Here is a 20820-nt window from a genome sequence, read left to right on the forward strand (position 1 = left end):
CACAGCCGCACGCTGACTGACTGACTGACTGACTGACTGGGTAGGTAACCACAGCCGCACGCTGACTGACTGACTGGGTAGGTAACCACAGCCGCTGTGAGTTTGTGGGAGTAACTTTTCAGAAGATGCTTTCACTCTGGTCCTTTCCAACCTCTGGTTCTAATAATCTTTCTGTCCCTCTTCCATGATGGGCCCTGTCTTGGTCACTGTTCTATTGTTCTGAAGAGGCATCATGACCAAGACAACTTTTATTAAAAAAAAAAAAATAGCACATAACTGGGGGCTTGCTTACAGTTTCAGATTTTAGTCATTGTCATTATGGCAGGGAGCGCAGCAGCATGCATGACACTGGAGAAGCAGCTGAGGGCTACATTCCAGTCTTCAGGTATGCAAGCAGGCAGAGAGAGAACGAGAGAGACACCTCAAAGCCCACACCTAGGAACATGCTTCTCCAACACTTACATCAGCCATATGCTCCACACTTGCGTCAGCAAAGTCATGCACTCTAATTCTTCTCAAATAATGCCACTCCCGGTGCCTAAGCATTCAAATATATGAGTTTATGGGGGCCATTCTTACTCAAGCCACCATATTCCACTCCCAGGCTCCCATAGACTTATTGCCATATCATAATGCAAAATGCATTTAATCCATGTTCAAAGGCCCTATAGACTTTTACAGTCCCAACGTGGTTTAAAACTCCTGAGTCTCGTCTGCGATTTATATAACCATCTTTAACTGTAACCGACTATATAAAATAAAAATCCAACTGCAAATCACACACTTCCAACATATGGTGGTACAGAATATCCATGACTATCCCAAAGGAGAGAGAGAGGATCGTGGTGAGGGAGCGCCAGGCTAAAGAATGCAAGTCCTAAAAGCAGCTGGGCTTCATCCTCATGGCTTCACACGATGGCCTGTCTGGATCACCACGCAGGAACACCCCGGATACATGCCTGGCCTCAGCTGCTTTCCTTAGCCGCAGCAGGAGATTCCACAACCCTTTCTCGTATCCTTGCCTCTAAAGCCAGAACCATGTCGCTGAAGCTGCCAAGTTCTGCTGCTTGGTAGGCTGGAACTCGGCCCCTCCTTCAAATACATCTGCACCGGCTTTCTGTTGTTGGTCACCGTCGCTTCTGAAGCTCCCCTTTGATTCCTTTAGAGTTGGAAGCTTAGTGGAGTGGGGTCTTCTTTTTTATTGGATTTTTTTTAATTAGATATTTTCTTTATTTACATTTCAAATGTTATCCCCTTCCCTAGTTTCTCCTCTGAAAACCCCCTATCCCCTCCTCCCTCCCCCTGCTCACCAACCCACCCACTCCCACTTCCCGGCCCAGGCATTTCTCTACACTGGGGCATAGAACCTTCACAGGACCAAGGGCCTCTCCTCCCATTGTTGAATGACTAGGCCATCCTCTGCTACATATGCACCTAGAGCCATGAGTCCCACCATGTGTTTTCTTTGGTTGGTGGTTTAGTCCCAGGGAGCTCTGGGGGTACTGGTTAGTTCATATTGTTGTTCCTTCTACGGGGCTGCAAACCCCTTCAGCTCCTTGGGTACTTTCTCTAGCTCCTTTATTGGGAACCCTGTCCTCAGTCCATTGGATGGCTATGAGCAGCCACTTCTGTGTTTGTCAGGCACTGGCAGAGCCTCTCAGGAGACAGCTTTATCAGGCTCCTGTCAGCAACTCTTGTTGGCATCCACAATAGCGTCTGGGTTTGGTGGTTGTTTATGGGATGGATCCCAGGTGGGGCAGTCTCTGGATGGTCATTCCTTCAGTCTCTGCTCCACACTTTTTCTCTGTAACTCCTTCCATGGGTATTTTTGTGGGGTCTTGCCCTGAGGTCATCACTCCCTTTATTCCAACTAGCATCAGGCTTTTCTTTAAGTTTTTTATCTTCTTGAGTCTAGGACTGGATCCTCCCTCACCTTTCCTTCTGCTTTTTCTCCTTACACTGTGCATTCCCACAGAATTCCCTTTCCTTCTAGAGACACAAACCTTCATCCATGTTCATAGCTTTTTTATGCATAATAGCTAGGACATGGGAATAGAGTAGATATCCACCAAATGATGAATGGATAGTGAACTTTGTGGTGTAGCTGAATCACGTGATAGATCTATTTCTAGCACATTGATTTCCACAGTGGCTATACCACTATGAGGGTTCCCTGTTGGCCACACCATTGCCAACGTCTATCTGTCCTCTTACTCTGAGCCACTCTTATTGCAGTGACATGAAATCTCAATATAGTTGTAATTTGCATTTCCCTGACAGCTTTTTAGACCATTTTTTAGAACTATCTCTTAATCATTTGCATTTCTTCTGAGAATTCTCTGTTCAGTTCTGTGACACTCTTTTTGATTTTTTTTCAGTTTTGTTTGTTTTTTTTGTTGTTGTTGTTATTGTTGTGGTTGTTGTAGTTGTTGGCTTTTGTTTGTTTGTGGGCAGGGAGAGCAGGATGCCAGGGAGACTTTTAGATAGCAAATGAGTCATGGTAAGGTGGTTAGCTGCAGGAGCCACAATGGCACTAAGAGTTCGCAGCGCAGCATTGCTGTCAGGGTGAACAGCGTTCTTCCGTGTTGCAGTTAGTACTGCTTAGCCACACTGGAAGCAGTTTGGAAGCCACTTTAAACCTAACCTTCTTATATGGTCTAGCGTTTCCACTTTTGGACATTCGCTTTTTAGGAATTCAAGTCTTTATTCACATAAAACTATAGGACAACCCACATGCCACAAGAACGGATATGCAAACTGTGAAACCACGAGTTGAAGTCTGTGAACCTCTGCTCTAAGCTTCGTGAGTGCTGGGATCACAGGTCTGTCGCGTGCCTAGCTTAGTTTTATCACTTTAAAGGCTAACTACAATTTTACCAATATTTAAATCTTGCTTAGTTTAACGTACAATTTATCTGCTTCCAAGCCCTCATCATAGTAACTAAATCCCCAGATAGAACATCTTTATGAGTTATGCCTTCTGGTTTATTATAGTAATTGCCATTATGGTATGCCAGATGAATAAATCTAAAAGGCACTGTGAAGTGAGAGAATGCAGTTTCAAAAGGTTATAAACCTTATGATGTGGATTGTAGAGCAATTAAAAACACAAATCCATAGGAATGAAACACAGACCAGCTATAGTTAAGAGATGAGAGGTCAGTAAGCAATAAAGCCTAATGCAAGAAAGTTTGGGGAATGATTCTGACTGGGGCTCACACAAATCTACTTGTGGCTAAGAACCCATGGGACTGATTCCCACAGAGATGAAAGCAGTTGAATCTAAGTATATTTAAAAATCTAAAGGACAAAAGGCAACTTGGTAAGTTTTAAGCTAGTATATAAAACATTTGATTTCTTTATAACATTTCATCCACGTGGACTGTTGGTTTTGGCTCATGCTCACCTGTCTTCTGACTTCGGATAGGAAAACGTGATTGTTCTTTAAAAAGGAAAAATTACAGTTATATTTGTTTATTTAATGGCAGGGGGTCAGAAGACAGCCTGCACCAGTCAGTTCTTTTTTACAGTGGAAGTCCCAGGTGTTAAACTCAGCTTGGCAGCTTCTGTGGCAAGTGCGTTTACCTGCTGAGCTATCTCATCACCCTCTTTTCTTCTCCTTTAAAGATTTCTCTATTTTTAAAAGTATATAGCTGCACAGGGTCCCCAATGAAGGAGCTAGAGAAAGTACCCAAGGAGCTGAAAGGGTTTGTAGCCCCCTAGGAGGAACAACAATATGAACTAACCAGTACCCCCAAAGCTCCCTAGGACTAAACCACCAACCAAAGAAAACACATGGTGGGACTCATGGCTCCAGCTGCATATGTAGCAGAGGATGGCCTAGTCGGTCATCAATGAGAGGAGAGGCCCTTGGTCCTGTGAAGGTTCTATGCCCCAGTATAGGGGAATGCCTGGGCCGGGAAGCGGGAGTGGGTGGGTTGGGGAGCAGGGGGAAGGGGAGAGGATAGGAGATTTTAGGAGGGGAAACTAGGAAGGGGATAACATTTGAAATATAAATAAAGAAAATATCTAATAAAAACAAGAATATAGCTGCATGTTGCATATATTTACTCTGTGCTCCCACCTTTCCTTTCTTTCCCTTCCATTAGTTCCCTAGACAATTTTATTCCTACTTCCATGCTGAGAATATATATGTTTCATATTTTTTCAGACATAATGATTCTAAAAAGACCCTAAAGCCAAAATAGAATATTTAAGTCATATCTATAACACAAACAAATGTGCTAAAATACATATTTCATAGAACTCACGATCTCTTGAGAAAATAAATACCAGTTTTGTAGTATTTGGAACATAATATTACATCTTATTATTTTACTTTAATTTTCATTTACCTTTTCGTTTTTGAGATAGAATCTTGTTTTGCAGGCCAGATTGGCCTCCTGAGTGCTGGGATTACAACTATTCACCACCATGTCTGGTTTAATTTTATCATTTTAAATGCTAAATAAAATGTTACCAATGTTTAAATTCTGCTCTTATAATTTTTTTGTTGTTGTTATATATATATAGTGTGGGTGACAGTTGTCACACATGGTGACTAAATTCTAGCAGGGACTTTATGAATGAAAGTCCCTCTGCTCCATGAAGATCAATTTTAGAACATAACATTTTAGGACTTGGGGGTAAGGGGACACAGACAGCTTATCCTCACACGGCAAAGTTGTGGCTCACCTTCAGACAGGAGTGATCAGGTCTGTGTTTTTATGATTTCACTGAGTAATAAAGAAGCCAGTTTCAGAGATAAATTTTCATGGCAATAATCACGCAAGAAAGGCCCTTGATTTCCTGTTGCATGGTGACAGCTACACAGAGGGGACAGTGCTACAGGATTTAGGTTCTGGTTCTACCAACATTTGTCAAACCCAGGCATCCAACACTTAGGATTTCATGATTAGATACAATGGACTAATTTGCCAATACCTATCTTTCACCATGTGGCCCCTGAAACTACCCAGTGTGCCTTGTTATTGATGGTTTCTTCTTTTCTATATCCTTGTCGATGCTATCTAGATTTCTTGACGCTCTTAAATGCTTTTTTTTTCTTTTTCTTTTTTCTTTCTTTCTTTCTTTCTTTTTTTTTTTTCAGTAAGAGTGGCCTAAGGTGTGGTCAGTGCTGTTTTTGCTTTCTGTGACATATTGTGTATGGAGTAGCATAGAGCTCAAGTAGTGGTAGGGGTGAGCCAGAGATGGAGAATGGAGGGTAGAGGGGTGGGGTGTGGGACAGAATGACACAGGGAGCAAGGGACAGGATGGCACAGATGACTAGAGGTAAAATAATTGTCCTCAGAATTCTAGTTTGTAGGAAGAAAAGATAATTATAATACCAGGTAGCAAATGCCATGGATTTAAGATAGAGACCAGATGCCTTCTGGACTAGTGAAAACTATTTTTAAAGACCATATAATGTGGCAGGATTTTCCCTGTCCAATCTGTTGAAATATTAGTGCAGCAGGAGGCCTATGATTGGACAGAGAAACAGAGGCAGAGAGCAAGTCGAGTAGACAGACAGGATGATTCAGAGACAGGCGAACCGGAGCTGGGGATACCGCAGGGGCTAGCTAGAGACAGAGGCGGCAGGACAACAGGGCAGAGAGCTGCCGACAGTAGCACGGGAACTTGCTGGTCATTTTTTAATATTTCCCGCAACAATGTCTGTCCAGAAAAGGTAAAAAGGTGCTGAGCTGAGACGCTGTAGTTTATGATGGGTCCTGGTAGCACACACCCGGCACACTACAGCACTCGAGAGCACAGGCAGGAGAAGGTTTGCACTGGCAAAGGTTCAAGGCCAGGTCTACACGGAAAATTCCAGGCCCTTGTGAGCTATGTACGGAGACCCTATAGAGGATGGATTTTAGGGAGAGAAGAGTCTGCAGCTCAGCCTAAGGGCTGGGGCAGGGGACATTATGAGGAAAGCAGGAAAGGAGTGAGGGACCCAGACGGAACTGCGGTGTCTGCAATGATAAACAGTCTGGGGGCTTTCCAGAAACTTTGGGGATCCCGGTGAAGTCTAGTGAGGAAGACGGCCATCATTAGTCGGCAGGCTGTGAGTCCATATTGTGGGAAAGGCAAAAAAAAAACGGAAAGACATTGATTTGGAGACCAATTTTAAAGCTATTATAGTTACCCAGGAAATAATGGTGAATGGTGGCGGAAAGTGAAGGAGAATTCGGATGAAAGAAACATTAAGTAACTGAAATCACGGGGTCTTATAGGAGCTGGAGGGCGGGGTGTTATATACAGCACAAGCCTTTAATCCCAGCACTCAGAACACAGAGGCAGGCCAATCTCTGTGAGTTCTAGGCCAGCCTGGTCTACAAAATGAGTACCAGGACAGCCAGGGCTACACAGAGAAACCCTGTCTCGAAAAAAACAAACAAAATCAAAAAACAAACAAAAAAAGAACTAGAGGAAGTGGGTATTTATTTAGGAGATACTCAGACTTTCCGCACACTGCTGTTGGTGAAAGTAAGTATAAGCTACGATTCCATTATGTGAGCAGTTCATTATTATTATTAGAGAAAGAGACAAAAATGTCTCAGTAAGTTATGGAAGGTTGTGAGCTACCACTTGTGCTTTGGAGAGAGTGGTGGACAGTCAGTACCCTGGCTCAGGAGGCGGAGCCGCTCAGGAGGCGGAGCCGCTCAGGAGGCGGAGCCGCTCAGGAGGCGGAGCCTTGCGGTAGGGAAGCCTCGGTGGGCTTCAGAAGGGATGGAGCTGCTTTTCTGGGACTTGAAGATCTGGGGAGGTGGCTCGGGAGTCGTGCGCTTGCCACACAAGCACCAGGACCTACGTTAGCATCTAGCAGCCAGCCGTGTGAAGCCTAGGTTTGGTCATACACACCCGTAATCCCAGTACTAGCGAGTCAGATGCAGATGGCTCATTGGGGCTTGCTGACCAGCCAGCCTAGCCAATCAGTGAGCTCCAGATCTGTGAAAGACCCTGTCCCAAAAGGTTCAGTTGAGAGGTGGAAGAAGATGCACATGTCTACCTCTGGCCTCCACAGGCACATGCTCACAGGTACACACACACACACACACACACACACACACACACACACACACACAGAACTGAAGCAACAAGAAGATGCTGGTGTCAGGAACAAGACAAAGCCATGGGGCCTTTTAAGGGCAGTGATGGTGTTTTCAGAAAAGAGATACAAGAGATGCTTATTCATGCTCTATTGAACACTCTGACTGAACATCAGGTCTAAAGAACCAACCTGCAGGTCAAGGAAGCCAAATTCTCTTTAGTATTAATATCTATCCACCATCAGGTGAATCACAGTGACAAATCCGTTTTTTCTGACTCAATCATTTTCTGTCTCAACACCACTGTCAGTATGATGTGGAAATTAACAAGTTACAGGGTTTGTTTTTTTTGGTTTTTTTGGGGGAGCAGGGGGGGGTATTTTTTGGTTTTGGTTTTGTTTTGTTTTTTTGTTTGTTTTTTTTTGGTTTTTTGGGTTTTTTGTTTGTTTGTTTTGGTTTTTTGTTTTGTTTTGTTTTTTTGAGAAAGATGGTGGCTTGGAGTTTGATTTGGGGCATGCCCAGCTTTGATTACTAGCACAATTAAATTTTAGATCTTGAGCTAAGGACGTAGGACCATGGTAGAGCCCTTACCTTTTATGAAAAAAGAAAAAAGAAAGAAAGAAAGAAAGAAAGAAAGAAAGAAAGAAAGAAAGAAAGAAAGAAAGAAAGAGGAAGAAAAGAAAATGGAAGAAAAGAAAAGGAAGCAGGTTTCAGGAATGGCTATAATTGAGGATACTTGCTCTTCTGTAAGCAGCAGAAATTTAAAAATGTCTTGTCTTGCCTTTTGCCTGTCCTCCTTCTCTCTGTGTGCACACATACATATGTGTGAGGGTGCAGCATGTGCATGTATGTGACCATGGATGCCATGGTCAACCTTGAGTGTCATTCTTCAGGTGCCATCCACCTGTGTTTTGGAGTCAGTCTGTCATTGCTGGGCTGGGCAGCAAGCCCTAAGGATAATGGGTACCGTTTTAATGGTTTTGAATGCAGCGGGTTTTCAGACATTATTCTGAGAGCTGGTGAGAAACCCTGGGGCTTTGTCTGTAGTTTGAACCCGTGCAGGCTGTGTGGTGTGCAGTCTTTGCTTCCTTCTACAGAAAATGAAGGCAGTGACAGTAGCAGTCTCGTGAAGCATTGATAAGTTCATATCAAGCACTTAGGATAACATCTTCTAAGTAGTAGCCACTCAGTCTTCATTCCGGTTGATATTCAGTCTGACTGTGCAATTACTGTTTATGTGCAATTCCTCTGCTTATTCATGGCTCCTCTCACTTCATTCCAATCACTACCTGATTGTACGTAAAAAACGAAAGACATGTACTTCCTCAACTGATTAGGGACAATAGCCCAGATACGGTCTTTATTTTTCTTAAGTACGTGGGGAGGGGGCTTTGGAATAAAGTGGGATGAAAGAATAAACCAAAATGTTCCTGTTGCTGCCACACACACTGGAGAATAAACTTTCTCATCTGGGAACACTCCTATTTCTTAGGTATATTAAGGAAACAAACACCAAAAATGACCCAAATCAGCTCAACAATCTTATCAGGAAAAACTCTGATGTGGTGACATGGACCCCACGACCTGGCGCTGTCCTCGACCTTGGCAGAATGCTGAAGGACCCAACAGACAGGTTCGGCTTCCATATTTATGGGGGGTAAAAACACCTTATATAATTTTTTGAATATTATGATAAAGAACTCTCTTCCTGACTTGCCACAGGTCCCTACTCTGTAATAACGTTAAGTTTTGTCAAGTAACATGCTAAGCTCCTTATCTGATAAAACCTCCATCTCACTTTTAAATGTAGAAATCTTAGAACCAGGCAGCCTACCATATACCTGTAACCCCAACATTTAGGAGGCTGGGGCAGAAGGATCAGACTGAAGTGTACTATTTGAGACCCTGACTTAAGAAAAATGAATATGTCTTATTATTTAAATAATGACTAATAATTATCACTCAAGTCAGACAGCTTTCCAAAGCATTTCATCCTTTACTATAGCTCAAGTGATTTTCATCACCCCCAAAGAGAGTAAAAGGTAAGGGGCTAGAGAAATGGCTCAGTAGTTCAAAGCATCCGCTGCTACCACAGGGGACCAGAGTTCAATGCCAGCACCCATGTTGGATGTCTCCGAAGCTAGTTTTCACCTCAGTGCAAGAATGACCTATAAAATTAGCAGCACTTTTCACAATATCAAGCAGGGAAACACAATTCCAACAGAGCTAACATTGACTCAAGAGGCCTATAGCTTTGTAACTACACAGCCTGAGCCACACAGTCATAAATTTCTCCCCACATATAGAAGGGCAGAGTTTACAGGAAGTGAACTTTGGGGCAGCTGGCCTGGCTGGGGAAGGGAAGGACATTGAATAAAGATAAAGTTAGTACATGAACACCTTTGGTCCATAGATGACTCATTGAGACCTTTTGGTTCTGGGTGCCAGAAGTTCAGAGGACACAGCTAGGAAGAAGCCTGGGTCCTCAGGGAGCCCTCCCAGGCCTGACTTCAGAGCTGATGAGTGGAGGCGGGAGGAGGCAAGGATACCACGTGGAGGCCAGGGTCACCAGGGCCTCCTAGCTCAGGGCTTTGAACCTGTCCTGCAGGTAAGGAGAGCCACAGAAAATGACAGAACAAAGGAAGGTCAGTCTTGAGCTGTGCTTCCAAAAAACACCGCGGCTTTGTCGGGGAGATTGCTCTAGAGAAGCAGCTAAAACTAGGCCTCTGCTGTCAGGAGGCCAGGGGGCAAGCTATGGCTTCTCACAGGACGAGATCCCAGGTGTATTAGTTATGGTTCTCTAGAGTCACAGAACTTACAGATAGTCTCTATATAGTAAAGGAATTTATTGATGACTTACAGTCTGCAGTCCAATTCCCAACAATGGTTCAGTAGTAGCTGTGAATGGAAGTCCAAGGATCTAGCAGTTGCTCAGTCCCACGTGGCAAGCAGGCAAAAGAGTGACAGCGAGTCTCGAAAGAGTGAGAGAGAGTCTCCCTTCTTCCAATGCCCTTATATGGTCTCCAGCAGAAGGTATAGCCCAGATTAAAGGTGTGTGCCACCACACCTTTAATCCCAGATGACCTTGAACTCAGAGATCTCCCTGCCTTAATCTTCTGGAATCCATAGCCACTATGCCTCAAGATCTCCATACCAAGATCCAGATCAGAAACTTCTATCTCCCAGCCTCCAGATTAGGGTCACTGGTAAGCCTTCCAATTCTGGATTGTAGTTCATTCCAAATATAGTCAAGGTGACAACCAGGAATAGCCACTACACCAGGCAAGGAGCTAGAGGAGACTGGGCATGTATTTCAGAAGTAAAAGTGCCTCTGTTACCTTGGAGACATGATAGACTCAAAGTGAAGCTTTGAGAAGACAGGTGTCTACTATTGCTTGTAAATATTTAATAGATGTGGGTGTGATTGCTTCCTTAGACATTTCCTTGTTTACTTCATACCATATTACTTTTTCAAGATCCAAAAGTCTATATTCCACATAGGGATCTATCTCCCCAGGATGAACAGAGCTTTAGGACTGTTTGTACAACTAGCTGGATTGAAGGATAAAAATACACATCTGTCTGCAAGCCGGAGTTTGATTAACAGCCAGAGCATAGTATACCTAAGGCACAAAATACTATAGGTGAAAGTCATTTGTATGCTGAAATATTTGTTGGGTACCACATGGCCTGACCTTTACTGGAGATGTTAACAAACATTTGTTCAACCCAGAAGGACACATTAACAGACCAAAGAACCAGACCCACTCAAGTACAAACTTGGTGAACCAGTGAGTTCATTGGGACCACTTTATAGGGACAGGACTGGATCAAAGGCAGCTCATTACAGAAAATTCCAAACCGGATATCCCCCCACTCCTAGTAGGAAATGCTTCGATTCCCCTCTGTTCTTTTACCAAATCCCTCTCCTAATTGAGATGCAGAAGCATCTCAGTGCCAACATCCACAAAGTCGGTCCAAGCAGATCATATTCAACATCTCCATCACCTAGTAATTTGGAGCAAAGGGTCCCAATCAGGGATCTTGTGCCTTTCGATCTCCAGATACACACAAGACTAGTCAACGAGATCGACTTGGGAGCCTTGCCTATTGCATAGCGTATAGGAAACGGTGTGGCTTAGGCTAGGAAAGGATTCTGAAAACTATCTCAGTGCCTCACTGCTTTTTTGACCACCCCACCTCATCTTTGTGTCTTTAAGCAAGGGCATTGTGGAGCCTCCAGAGGGGACAAAGATTTACAAGGATGCCTGGGACTTTGGCCCATACCTGAAGATCTTGAATTCTGCTGTCAGAGATGAAATCTTCTGTCATTCATCCTGGATTAAAGAGTACTTCACTTGGGCTGGATTTAAGAATTACAACCTGGTGGTCAGGGTATGCCTCCACTCTCTTGTAATTTGGAAATCTTTAGAATCGCCTAGTTTCTAGTTTGTTCACTAATTAGCACTCGGGAAGCTGTATAAACTGTCCAGCAGAGGATAGACAGGCCATGTGGTAAATAACTCTCCTTTGAAACGGAAGGGGCCATTAAGGACAGCTCAGTTTAGCTTTTGCAGTATTTTCTCTCTCCTATCACAACGAATTATTCTTTTAAATCACAGTATAAAACAGGTACCTTGTAGCAATTCCATCTATCCTTTGACTTGGTTGGGTCTTCCATCTCCTGGAACCCTGTCCTCTGTACCCTTCTGCTCCCAGGATTTCCTTTCCACATGTGCTTTATTTACCTCTCTACCCTGCTCCCTTGTGGCTGTCTTGTACATTGTCTGACATGTCAGGAGTGCTTAACTGTGAGGCTATACAGTGGACTCCACACAGAGGGGTATCAATGGAACAGTGTGAGGCCGAAGCCACTAAATCCTATCTGCAACAGTGCTGAGGACCAAATGGCATAAAATGGCAGGAGCAAACATGGGTGCTGAATTAGCCCCCGAGCTAATTACCAGCTTTGGCATTCATGTGGTGGGTAAGCTGAGGCAGGCAGCCGTTGAGGGTCAGCACTAGAGTGGCTAATGGGAAGTGGATCCCGGCACCTACAGGGGCTGGAGTCAAAGGTAGCTGGTGATTGGAGAAGTTACTCAGCAGACTTTTCTCTGAGGGAACAAAATTTAATTTACTCAGCTGGCACTCCCTGTGGCCAGCAGAAAAACTATGAACTCTTTTAACTTCTTGGGGTCAGCAAAAAAGAGAAGGAAAGAGAAAACACACACACACACACACACACACACCAAGTAGATGAAGCAAAAGGCAAAGTCCAATAACTTTATACACAAAAATATATACATACATGCATACATACAGACATACATAAACACATACATGCATGCATACAGACCTACAGACAGACATTCACATAGAATGGTTAAAGCAAAGCTCAGCAATGCAAGCAGGCTACAAGCATGTCATATATCTACATGCATGCATATATACACACACAATTGGTGGGTGGAGCATGCTCCAACACACACCCAGACAAGCTTTACATATGTACATAATATACAGAGTTGATGAGTGGAAAGAACAATGACCCAACCTCCATTCACACAAACTTTACACACATACATACATACATACATACACACACACACACACACACACACACAAACACACATACATAGTTGATGGATGGGAGGGATGATGTTCCAGCTCGCATACTTTATTCTTTCTTCCATAGTTTATATATCCCTGCTAAATTTTGCAAGCAGTATAAAACTACATTGTGATTACGTTTTTTTTCTTCTAGTGAATGATTATGAAAAAACAATGTGTTCCCCAATATCTTTATAAGAAATAACATTACATAATACAAGTAAAGAAAACAAATTATTCCCCCAAACCCACATACATTTGTAACTGAGCAACTTGTTATAGATTAACAAAGTGTAAGCAAGCAAGATGGTTTTTCTCAGTCAGTTTCTCTTACTGGCAGGCAGCAATTTACATTTTCAAAAAGGGAGAGATTATTTTATTATTTATCTTTAAAAGTAATCTTGTAAGACTCTTAAAAGAATCACAACTCTAAACTTTTATATAAAAATCAGTCATGTCTACTTTAAATCCTCAGATTGCATATCTACTCATCAGAAAGCCTTGATAAATCATTTCAGGAAGCTGAGGGCAAAAATGAGGATAAGAAATCAATGGTCACCAGTCCAGCCTCAGTGAGAGTTGTGTCATCCAAGGCTGCCATTGTTCTTGTTCCCTGACCTTGAAATGTCCCTTGCTTATCTCTTAAGCCTGTGCTTATCTGAACTTCAAATGGTTCCCTAAGGTTCTCTACATCAGAGACAGTAGTAAAAACATCTCAACCTAGCTTTCCTAACAATTTTATTTTTCCAAATGTTTTCTAAGGGTGGTAGTGGTGGTCATTGCTGACTATCTATGTCTCTACATTCTTTCCTAGGGTGGTAATTGAATCATTAATCTGCTCTGGCAACAATGCCTGAAAGAGATCAAGCATCATTATTGTGAGTGCCAGAGATACTGCCCAGTGAGGGACCAGAAGCCCCCTTAAGGTTTTCATAGAATTCTTAGATGAAGAGAGACATGAAGGCAGCAAGCAGAGCAGAGCTCTGTAACAGTGTGAAGTCCTCAGGGCACATGGTCCCCAGAGTCACGCCACACCGAGGCTCATTCATGTGGCTGTGGTAGCCAGTGGACCACATTCCATGAGTGCTAAAGCCATTTGTCATTCCTCCTTGCATGGCCCTCAGCAAGCGCACATGTGCAGAGCAGCAACCCAGAAGCTCAGGCTGTATGCTTCTCAAGGCGCCCCAAAAGCAGAGCGGGATGGAGATGCAGCTCTGTGTAGAGCACATGCCTTGTATGCAGGAGACCCTGGCTTCAGTACCTAGGATGCCAACAGTCAAACTTAGCAGAAGGGGGGCACAAGAGGAAAAAGAGGCCTGTGGTAGGCAGTGGTCAGGGCAATGGATCACTGGCGACACCTGGCTTATTATGCCTGGTGCCTAGGGTTGTACAAGCAGCAGTCTTGGATGACAATAGGATATGGGCAGCACTCACAGGCACCGACAGGTACTGGCTGCTCTCCAGAGAGGACCAATCCCCAGTTTGCTGTGCAGCCCCTGAGAATCAATACCAGGTCACACTTTCTGTATTCCAAAGTCCTGGTTCTCGAGAAACATGCTTTTCATGCCAACCTGTCAGTGTTCATCCCTGGGCAATGATGAACTAAACACTGTGTGAACGTGTGCGTGTTGGTGAAAGATGCCAGCTCTCCCCACACGCCCTCTTTGTGGGATGAGTTATTTCAAGATGAGATGATTTCTATATTTGAGGCATTCAAACCTTCTTCTTTTAATGACAAAAAAGAATAAAATGTATAAGACCATTGTTTTAAATAATATAAAATGGTGGTACTTAGAGTAACTCTCAACTATTTAACTAATTATCTTTGAAACCCAAAGCCCTGGGAAACTGAATGATATTTTCACTTTGGGTAATCAGCTTGAAACTGATATCTTTAAAATTTTTGATGATTATATTTCTTTAAAATTTTAAATTACACTTATGTATGTATGTATGTGTGTGTGTGTGTGTGTTTGTGTGTATGTGTGTTTGTGCTATAGTGAGTGTATGGAGGTCGGAGAACAACTCGTGGGAGTCAGGTCCCTCCTTCCACCATCTGGGTTCCAGGCACTGGACTCCTGTGGCCAGCCCTGGTCGCAAGCACCTTTACCTGCTAAGCTGTCTCACTGGCCCAATGAATGTATATCTATCTGTTTAGTTGCTATATGCTGTGAGACACATATCCCACATTTTATGTTCCCCTATCTGGAAGCCTCTGGCGCTTCTTGCTGTCACGTTGCTAATAATGCCCTGTGCTACTGAAGTTCAAACAGTCAGGGGAAGCGGTTTTGCTGATATGGAAGAACGAAAAGCTGTCAGCTCGGGAGAGAGGCTGGACTGGAGGAAGGGGGAAAGGAGGGAGAGAGGGAGGAAGATGACGAGGTATTTCAATTCGCTGCTATTCTTTTAAGTGTTTAAGATCTCCATATTCTTAGAACTTCTTAAAGACCTCCGCCACTTGATGAATATTCTTCCATTTGCTGCCCTGTAATTTGCACAGATGATTGAAACAGATGAAGATTTCAGCCCCTTTCCTGGAGGGTACGACTATCTGGTGGACTTTCTAGATTTATCCTTTCCGAAAGAGAGACCCAGCCGGGAGCATCCTTATGAAGAAGTAAGCAGCCCCCCCCCCGGTGGGGATCCCTTCCTCGCCTTTGCTTGCACACTGTCCTCTCTTTCTTCCCCTTCCTTCTCTTCCTGTCTTTATCACTGTTTCCTCCTTCCTCCCTTCCCACCTCACTTCCTTCTGTTGACTCAGAGACACAGCTCAAAATAAGTAAGACATGATTTATCCTAGAACCAGATATGAGTGACCGTGACCTAGGGACACGAGTAAGGATTGCTCCAGGTTCTACATGCTGCAATGTGGAGATGATTTAGGAAGTAAAGTCTTAAGGGATTTTCCAAAGAGAACATCGGGTCGGCAGGTCACAGAAAAGCAGGGGAACGCTCCACTATACTCTTCACAGGTTCTCTAATGACACTCTTAGCTTTGGAGTTGATGGAAACTCATGGTCTGCTAAGTTGATGCGTTCCAAAGGTTTTGTCTGACAGGGAAGGGAATGTTGGCTCAGACACAGAGGTGGCCAATGGCTGGCTGTTAAAGGAGCTGAAGATGGCCTAGGATGGTTTTGACTATGGTTTACATCTCTCTATCATCATGAAGTTCTAGTCACCCAACCAGCCTTTTAGAGTTCTTACAACTGGGGTGGATTTTCTTCCTGGGTACTTCATGGACTCTTCGGTGTCCAGGAGAACCTCAGATAGGTACTCTGTAAGAAGACCTTTGCTATAGTCAAGACATTTCCAGTGTTCTCCTAAGCCAATTGTCAAAAGTAAAACTGATCCAATTAAAAGTTCTATCACTCCAAGGTGCCCTGGGAGAACTTAAAAGGACTAGTCAGCATGCATTCTCTCAAAATAGTGAAGAATCGCCATTTCTCAAACCTCCACGAGTTGTAATAGAGATCTCCAGAGAGTGTGCCTAAGGTTCAGTGAAGTCAGATGCCTCTCTAAGAATTCTGATCTTTATCCCTCAGCAAAGGTCCACTCCTTAAGCCTTAGGCAGCAGACATTATTTATCCTATCACTGCCCAGCAATGGACATAAAATGAGTCTAAATGGTTTATATACCTCAAATACGGAGCTAAGGAGCAAGCCAAACTCTGAAGGTAAACGTCAAACCAGGTTACACAGAAAAGCAAATGGAACGTGTGAGCCTTCATGGCCCATAACCATCCAAATGGTTCAACCGAGCTTCCAAAATAACAGTGCTTTGAAATGTACCTGTCTAACACATTAGCAACAGGAGCACAAAACACACCAAGGACTGAGCCCTGAGAGTGACCCAGGAACTCCACCTACCAGAAAACCCAACAGAGAGACTGTTCTTCACAAACAAGGCCTGAAGCTGAGGACCCTTCTCCTGTATCAGCTCAATGTGTTCATAGGCAACAGATCCCCAATCAGCAGAGAATGAAGAAAGCTCCCTGCTGGAAATCTAACCTCCTTCCAGCCAGTGCATCAGCGAGCCACAGGGTTACTTCCTAGCTGGCTTTTCCAAAGTCGGTGTCCATTGACTTAGATTCATTTAACCCCAACACTCTATGAGGAATTAGAAAACAAAGTCCTTCCCTTAGCAGCATATAGCCGAGGAAATTTTAGTAGTCTGGCAACAGCAGAGTCCTATCTCGGTCTCCAAGGGAGCTCAGTGAGAGTCTCTGGAGAGGGAGTTAGTCAATGTGGACATGTTTCATGTGGCTCCAGTTTCCGACAAATCCCTTGTTGTGGCCATGCGATGTCTAAGTGGGTGTGGTGGGGATTCCCTAATGACTTTAACCTCCTGATTTAAGGCAGCCATGCCCTTTGGCAGGCTGGACACACATGCTTGCTCCATGAACATGGAGGCAGGTGGCGGCTAGCCTGCTGCTTTTGGCAATAGTATCATTTATTGAACACCTAGTGTATAACCTCATGTTTCTGGCCATAGACTTGCTTGTTTTCCCAACAGTCCTATGAGGAATGTCACCTTTAATCTCCATTCTATAGATGAAGAAACTGAGGCAGTAGTCATAAGCTCTACCCTGGATTTGAGCTGTGGATTTGCCCAGCTTCTCCGCACCCTGCTTTCCGCAGCTCTGTCCCAGCACTCTTGGCTCCCTCCTTCTGTCCTCAGCCTGTGACCTGCCTGCAGGAGACTCTACTTTTTCTAAGGATAGGAGGGAATGGACTCGGAACCTTGCCAGGGCCCCCTGAGAGCTGCTGTGTTTCCATTTCAGATCCGTAGCCGGGTGGATGTCATCAGGTACGTGGTGAAGAACGGCCTGCTGTGGGACGATCTGTATATTGGATTCCAGACCCGATTGCAGCGGGACCCTGATATATACCATCATCTGTAAGCCTAGTCCGAGAATGCTTGATGCTGTGATGGGGGAGGGGCATGGGGCACAGGGGGTGTACGGGGAAGTACAGTCAGTAGCTGACTGTGTTCCCCAAGTTAGCAGAGGTAGGAGAGGCCCCATCCTTTTCCCTCTGTGTTTTTAAGACAACATAACATTCTATAGCCCAAGCTAACTCCTGACAATCTATACTTCACCGTCTCTCATAGACTGGGTTTACATCACATCTGGCTTTCCATTTTAACAAAAAACTTGAGCTCAGTGTTTTGTAGACTGGGGGTTTACAGGAATAACCCACTGTATTTGTGCTTGCTTATACTCAGAAACTTCATATATTATTAAGATCATACTTGGAATCTGAGAAAGACTTCTATCTTTATATGCACGAGGCCAGTAAAAAGAATGTCATCTTACTATCTCTCTTGGCCCTCTGAAAAGATGAAGAAATTTATTTTGAAAAGTCCTATTATTTAAAATGTCTGGGCTGCAGAGATGGTTCAGTGGTAACAGGTTCTGTTGTTAAGCCTGCTGACTGGAATTCAGTCACAGTGGGACATACAGTGTAGGGAGAGAGATGACTACTGAAAGTTATTCTCTAACCTCCACATACACACCACGCACACATGCATGTATTCACACACACATAGAAACATACACAAAATGAACCAATTAGAGTAGAATTTTTTTAAAAAAAATTAGAATGTCTAAGTAAAGTCCTCTAGCGAGCACATTGAAATATTCATTTAAATTTTTAAACTTATTTCCTTTACAATTTTGGTTTCCTTTGTTTGGTTGGGTTGGTTGAGACAGGCCCTCATTCTATAGCCCAGATCAGCCTGGAACCCATTTTTATAACCTAAGCTATCCCCAAACCTCCCATGATCCTCTTTGGCTCAGCTTCCAAAATGCTGAGATAACAGGTGTGAGCCACCACACGCAGCCCCCACCCCTTTGTGTCTTAAAATTGTATTTTAAAATATAAAGAACGTAGGTGTCTGTGTCTGTTATAGCCATAATGGTTTTGATTGTCCCTCCTGTGAAATCTGTTTCCTGCCCCTCCCTCTGCCCTCTCTCCGGATGACTCTTGATAAAGGGCTGTGTCTTCCTGGCCTATATCTCTGCATACCCATACTTCAGTAGATATAGTGTCTTCAAAAACATGTCACATATTGTTGGGTGTGGGGGCAGACGATACCACAGTATCTCAGTGTCACGCCAGTGTAGACAATCTGCTTCTTACCATTTGAAACAGTGGTTGAATGAGTCATGTCTGCATCTCTTGGCATGTTCCCCATGCTTTTCTCGGGCTGAGTTCTTGTGTGTGCCATTTCTGAGTCTAGTTCAGCAATCGGCCAGGCCATTCTTCAGGAAGCAGGTTCACCTTCCTACATCTAAGGGGGTGTGGTCACCTTCGCTAATACTCCAACACGATGCTTTTGTGTATCTTGTATGAAGGTAACTTTCACTAATGGGAACTCCTTAAAGTGGGCTCACCACAAACAGACAGGTAGCTGTCCTGTTTTAAGGGACTCTGAAAATTCAGTAACTGAATCAGCAGGGCAAGACTGTCCTCGGGGGAGAGCTGAGACCAGGCACCAAAGAATTCCTGGCCAAGCAAAAGGCTTTGACATTCAAAGCTCATGTCTCTGCTTTGTTTCTTGCAGGTTTTGGAATCATTTTCAGATAAAACTCCCTCTAACGCCACCCAACTGGAAGTCGTTCCTAATGAACTATGATTAGCCTGGACCTGGCGTGTCCCGGGTAAGCACCATGTGGGACTGGTAGACACCTAGCCATGTATCCTATGGCTTTCGCTCTGTCTCCTGAATTACAGGAAACCTGACTTCCAGGGGATCATGACAGAGAGATTACATGAAAACACTCAAGGTGTAAGAATAAGTATATAAAGGTATAGAGATATAAACTAGTGAGATCACCCGCTCATAGGCTGCTTAGAAGGGTGGAGGTGACACAGACTGCTAAGGAAAACAGATGCTGTTTTGGAGAGAAATCCTGAGTACAAAAGGAGAGAGAACAATACAACCGGGAAAGAGAATTGCTAAAAGCAATGGCTGAGACTGAGCCTGAGATCTGCTTTTGTGGCACAAGTCAGATTTGCCCTTTCCACAGCCAGGCATAGATAGAGACTCATTAGCTGTGCTACAAAGCTTGCTCCAACCTACATGTGATCAAAAGGACCACATGCTGTGGAAATGGTAATGCTCTCGACCCACGCATTTATATTCATTTATCCCACCAGTGCCCACCCTCTGTATTGATTATGTGTTAACACTTGCTTCTCCAGTACAGTGTCAGGACTACAGAGATGACTCGGTTGGGAAAGTGTTTGTCATGTACATCTGGGAACCCAAGTTTTCTCCTCAGCATCCATACAGAAAGGCAGGTTTGGTGGAGCATGTTTGTCATTCCTGTGCTGAAGAGAGGAAGACAGGCAGACCTCTGGGGCTTGCTGGCCAGCCAGCCTAGCCTAAGGAGTGGGTTCCAGCCAATGAGATCCAGTCTCAAAACAAGGAGGCCATCTCTTAAGGAAGACACACCTGAACGGACCTCTGGCACGTGCACAAGTTCATGCATATACGTACAAAGTAGACAGTTTTGTATAAGCGCCTTGATGCACAGCGCCACACCCCCACTGCATAATTCTATAGGTATACACACCTATAAAAGAGAAGGAAAAGAACACATTTCATAACTGTGAGAAAGTAACGGACAAAAACAACCAAGGGAAGGAAGGGTTTGTCTTAGCTCACAGTTGGGCAAACAGACAGTGTTGGGGAAGGCAGGACAGGAGCAGCGACTGGCCTGTCACATTGTGCCCCAGTCGTCCCAAAGAGAGATGAATGTTTGTGCCTTGCTCACTTGCTCTTTCTATTCAATCTAGAACCCCAGCCCAGAGGATGGTGCCTGCACATTCAAGATGGGTCTCCCCTGCTTGGATAAACCTTTCTGGAAACACTTCCATAGACACAGCCATAACTACCATTATTCACTGGCAGTATCTTTTATTCAGAGATGGCCAACAATGCTCCCAAATCAAGAATTTGTTCTTAAATCTTGAACGCAGAAGCAGTTTATGCCAAAGAAGACAAGTTTCTATGGACAATGGCAATGGACAAACACTACATTTAAGGGATATTCACGTATGTGCCTGGTGTGCATTATTGCATAGATGAACTCAGAACTACTTTTATCGGGGCCGGTGTGGCTCAGTAGCATAGTGTGTGCTTAGAGTGCAT

The 20820-nt window shown here is 44.0% G+C and overlaps 1 protein-coding gene across 1 annotated transcript in view; it reads left to right on the forward strand.

The window, feature by feature from the left end:
* LOC110333859 (cytidine monophosphate-N-acetylneuraminic acid hydroxylase) overlaps window positions 1-20535 on the forward strand; it is a 134397-nt gene extending 113862 nt beyond the window's left edge. Inside the window, exons 12-17 of the mRNA XM_021215615.1 lie at window positions 8545-8685; window positions 11273-11447; window positions 15163-15279; window positions 17444-17559; window positions 19228-19324; window positions 20466-20535. Of these exons, the coding sequence (XP_021071274.1) occupies window positions 8545-8685; window positions 11273-11447; window positions 15163-15279; window positions 17444-17559; window positions 19228-19303 (625 nt within the window). The 3' untranslated portion in view covers window positions 19304-19324; window positions 20466-20535. The remainder of the gene's footprint in view (window positions 1-8544; window positions 8686-11272; window positions 11448-15162; window positions 15280-17443; window positions 17560-19227; window positions 19325-20465) is intronic.
* The last annotated feature ends 285 nt before the right edge of the window (window positions 20536-20820 follow it).

This window comes from Mus pahari, chromosome 16 (assembly GCF_900095145.1).
Source record: "Mus pahari chromosome 16, PAHARI_EIJ_v1.1, whole genome shotgun sequence".
NCBI classification, from domain to species: Eukaryota; Metazoa; Chordata; class Mammalia; order Rodentia; family Muridae; genus Mus; species Mus pahari.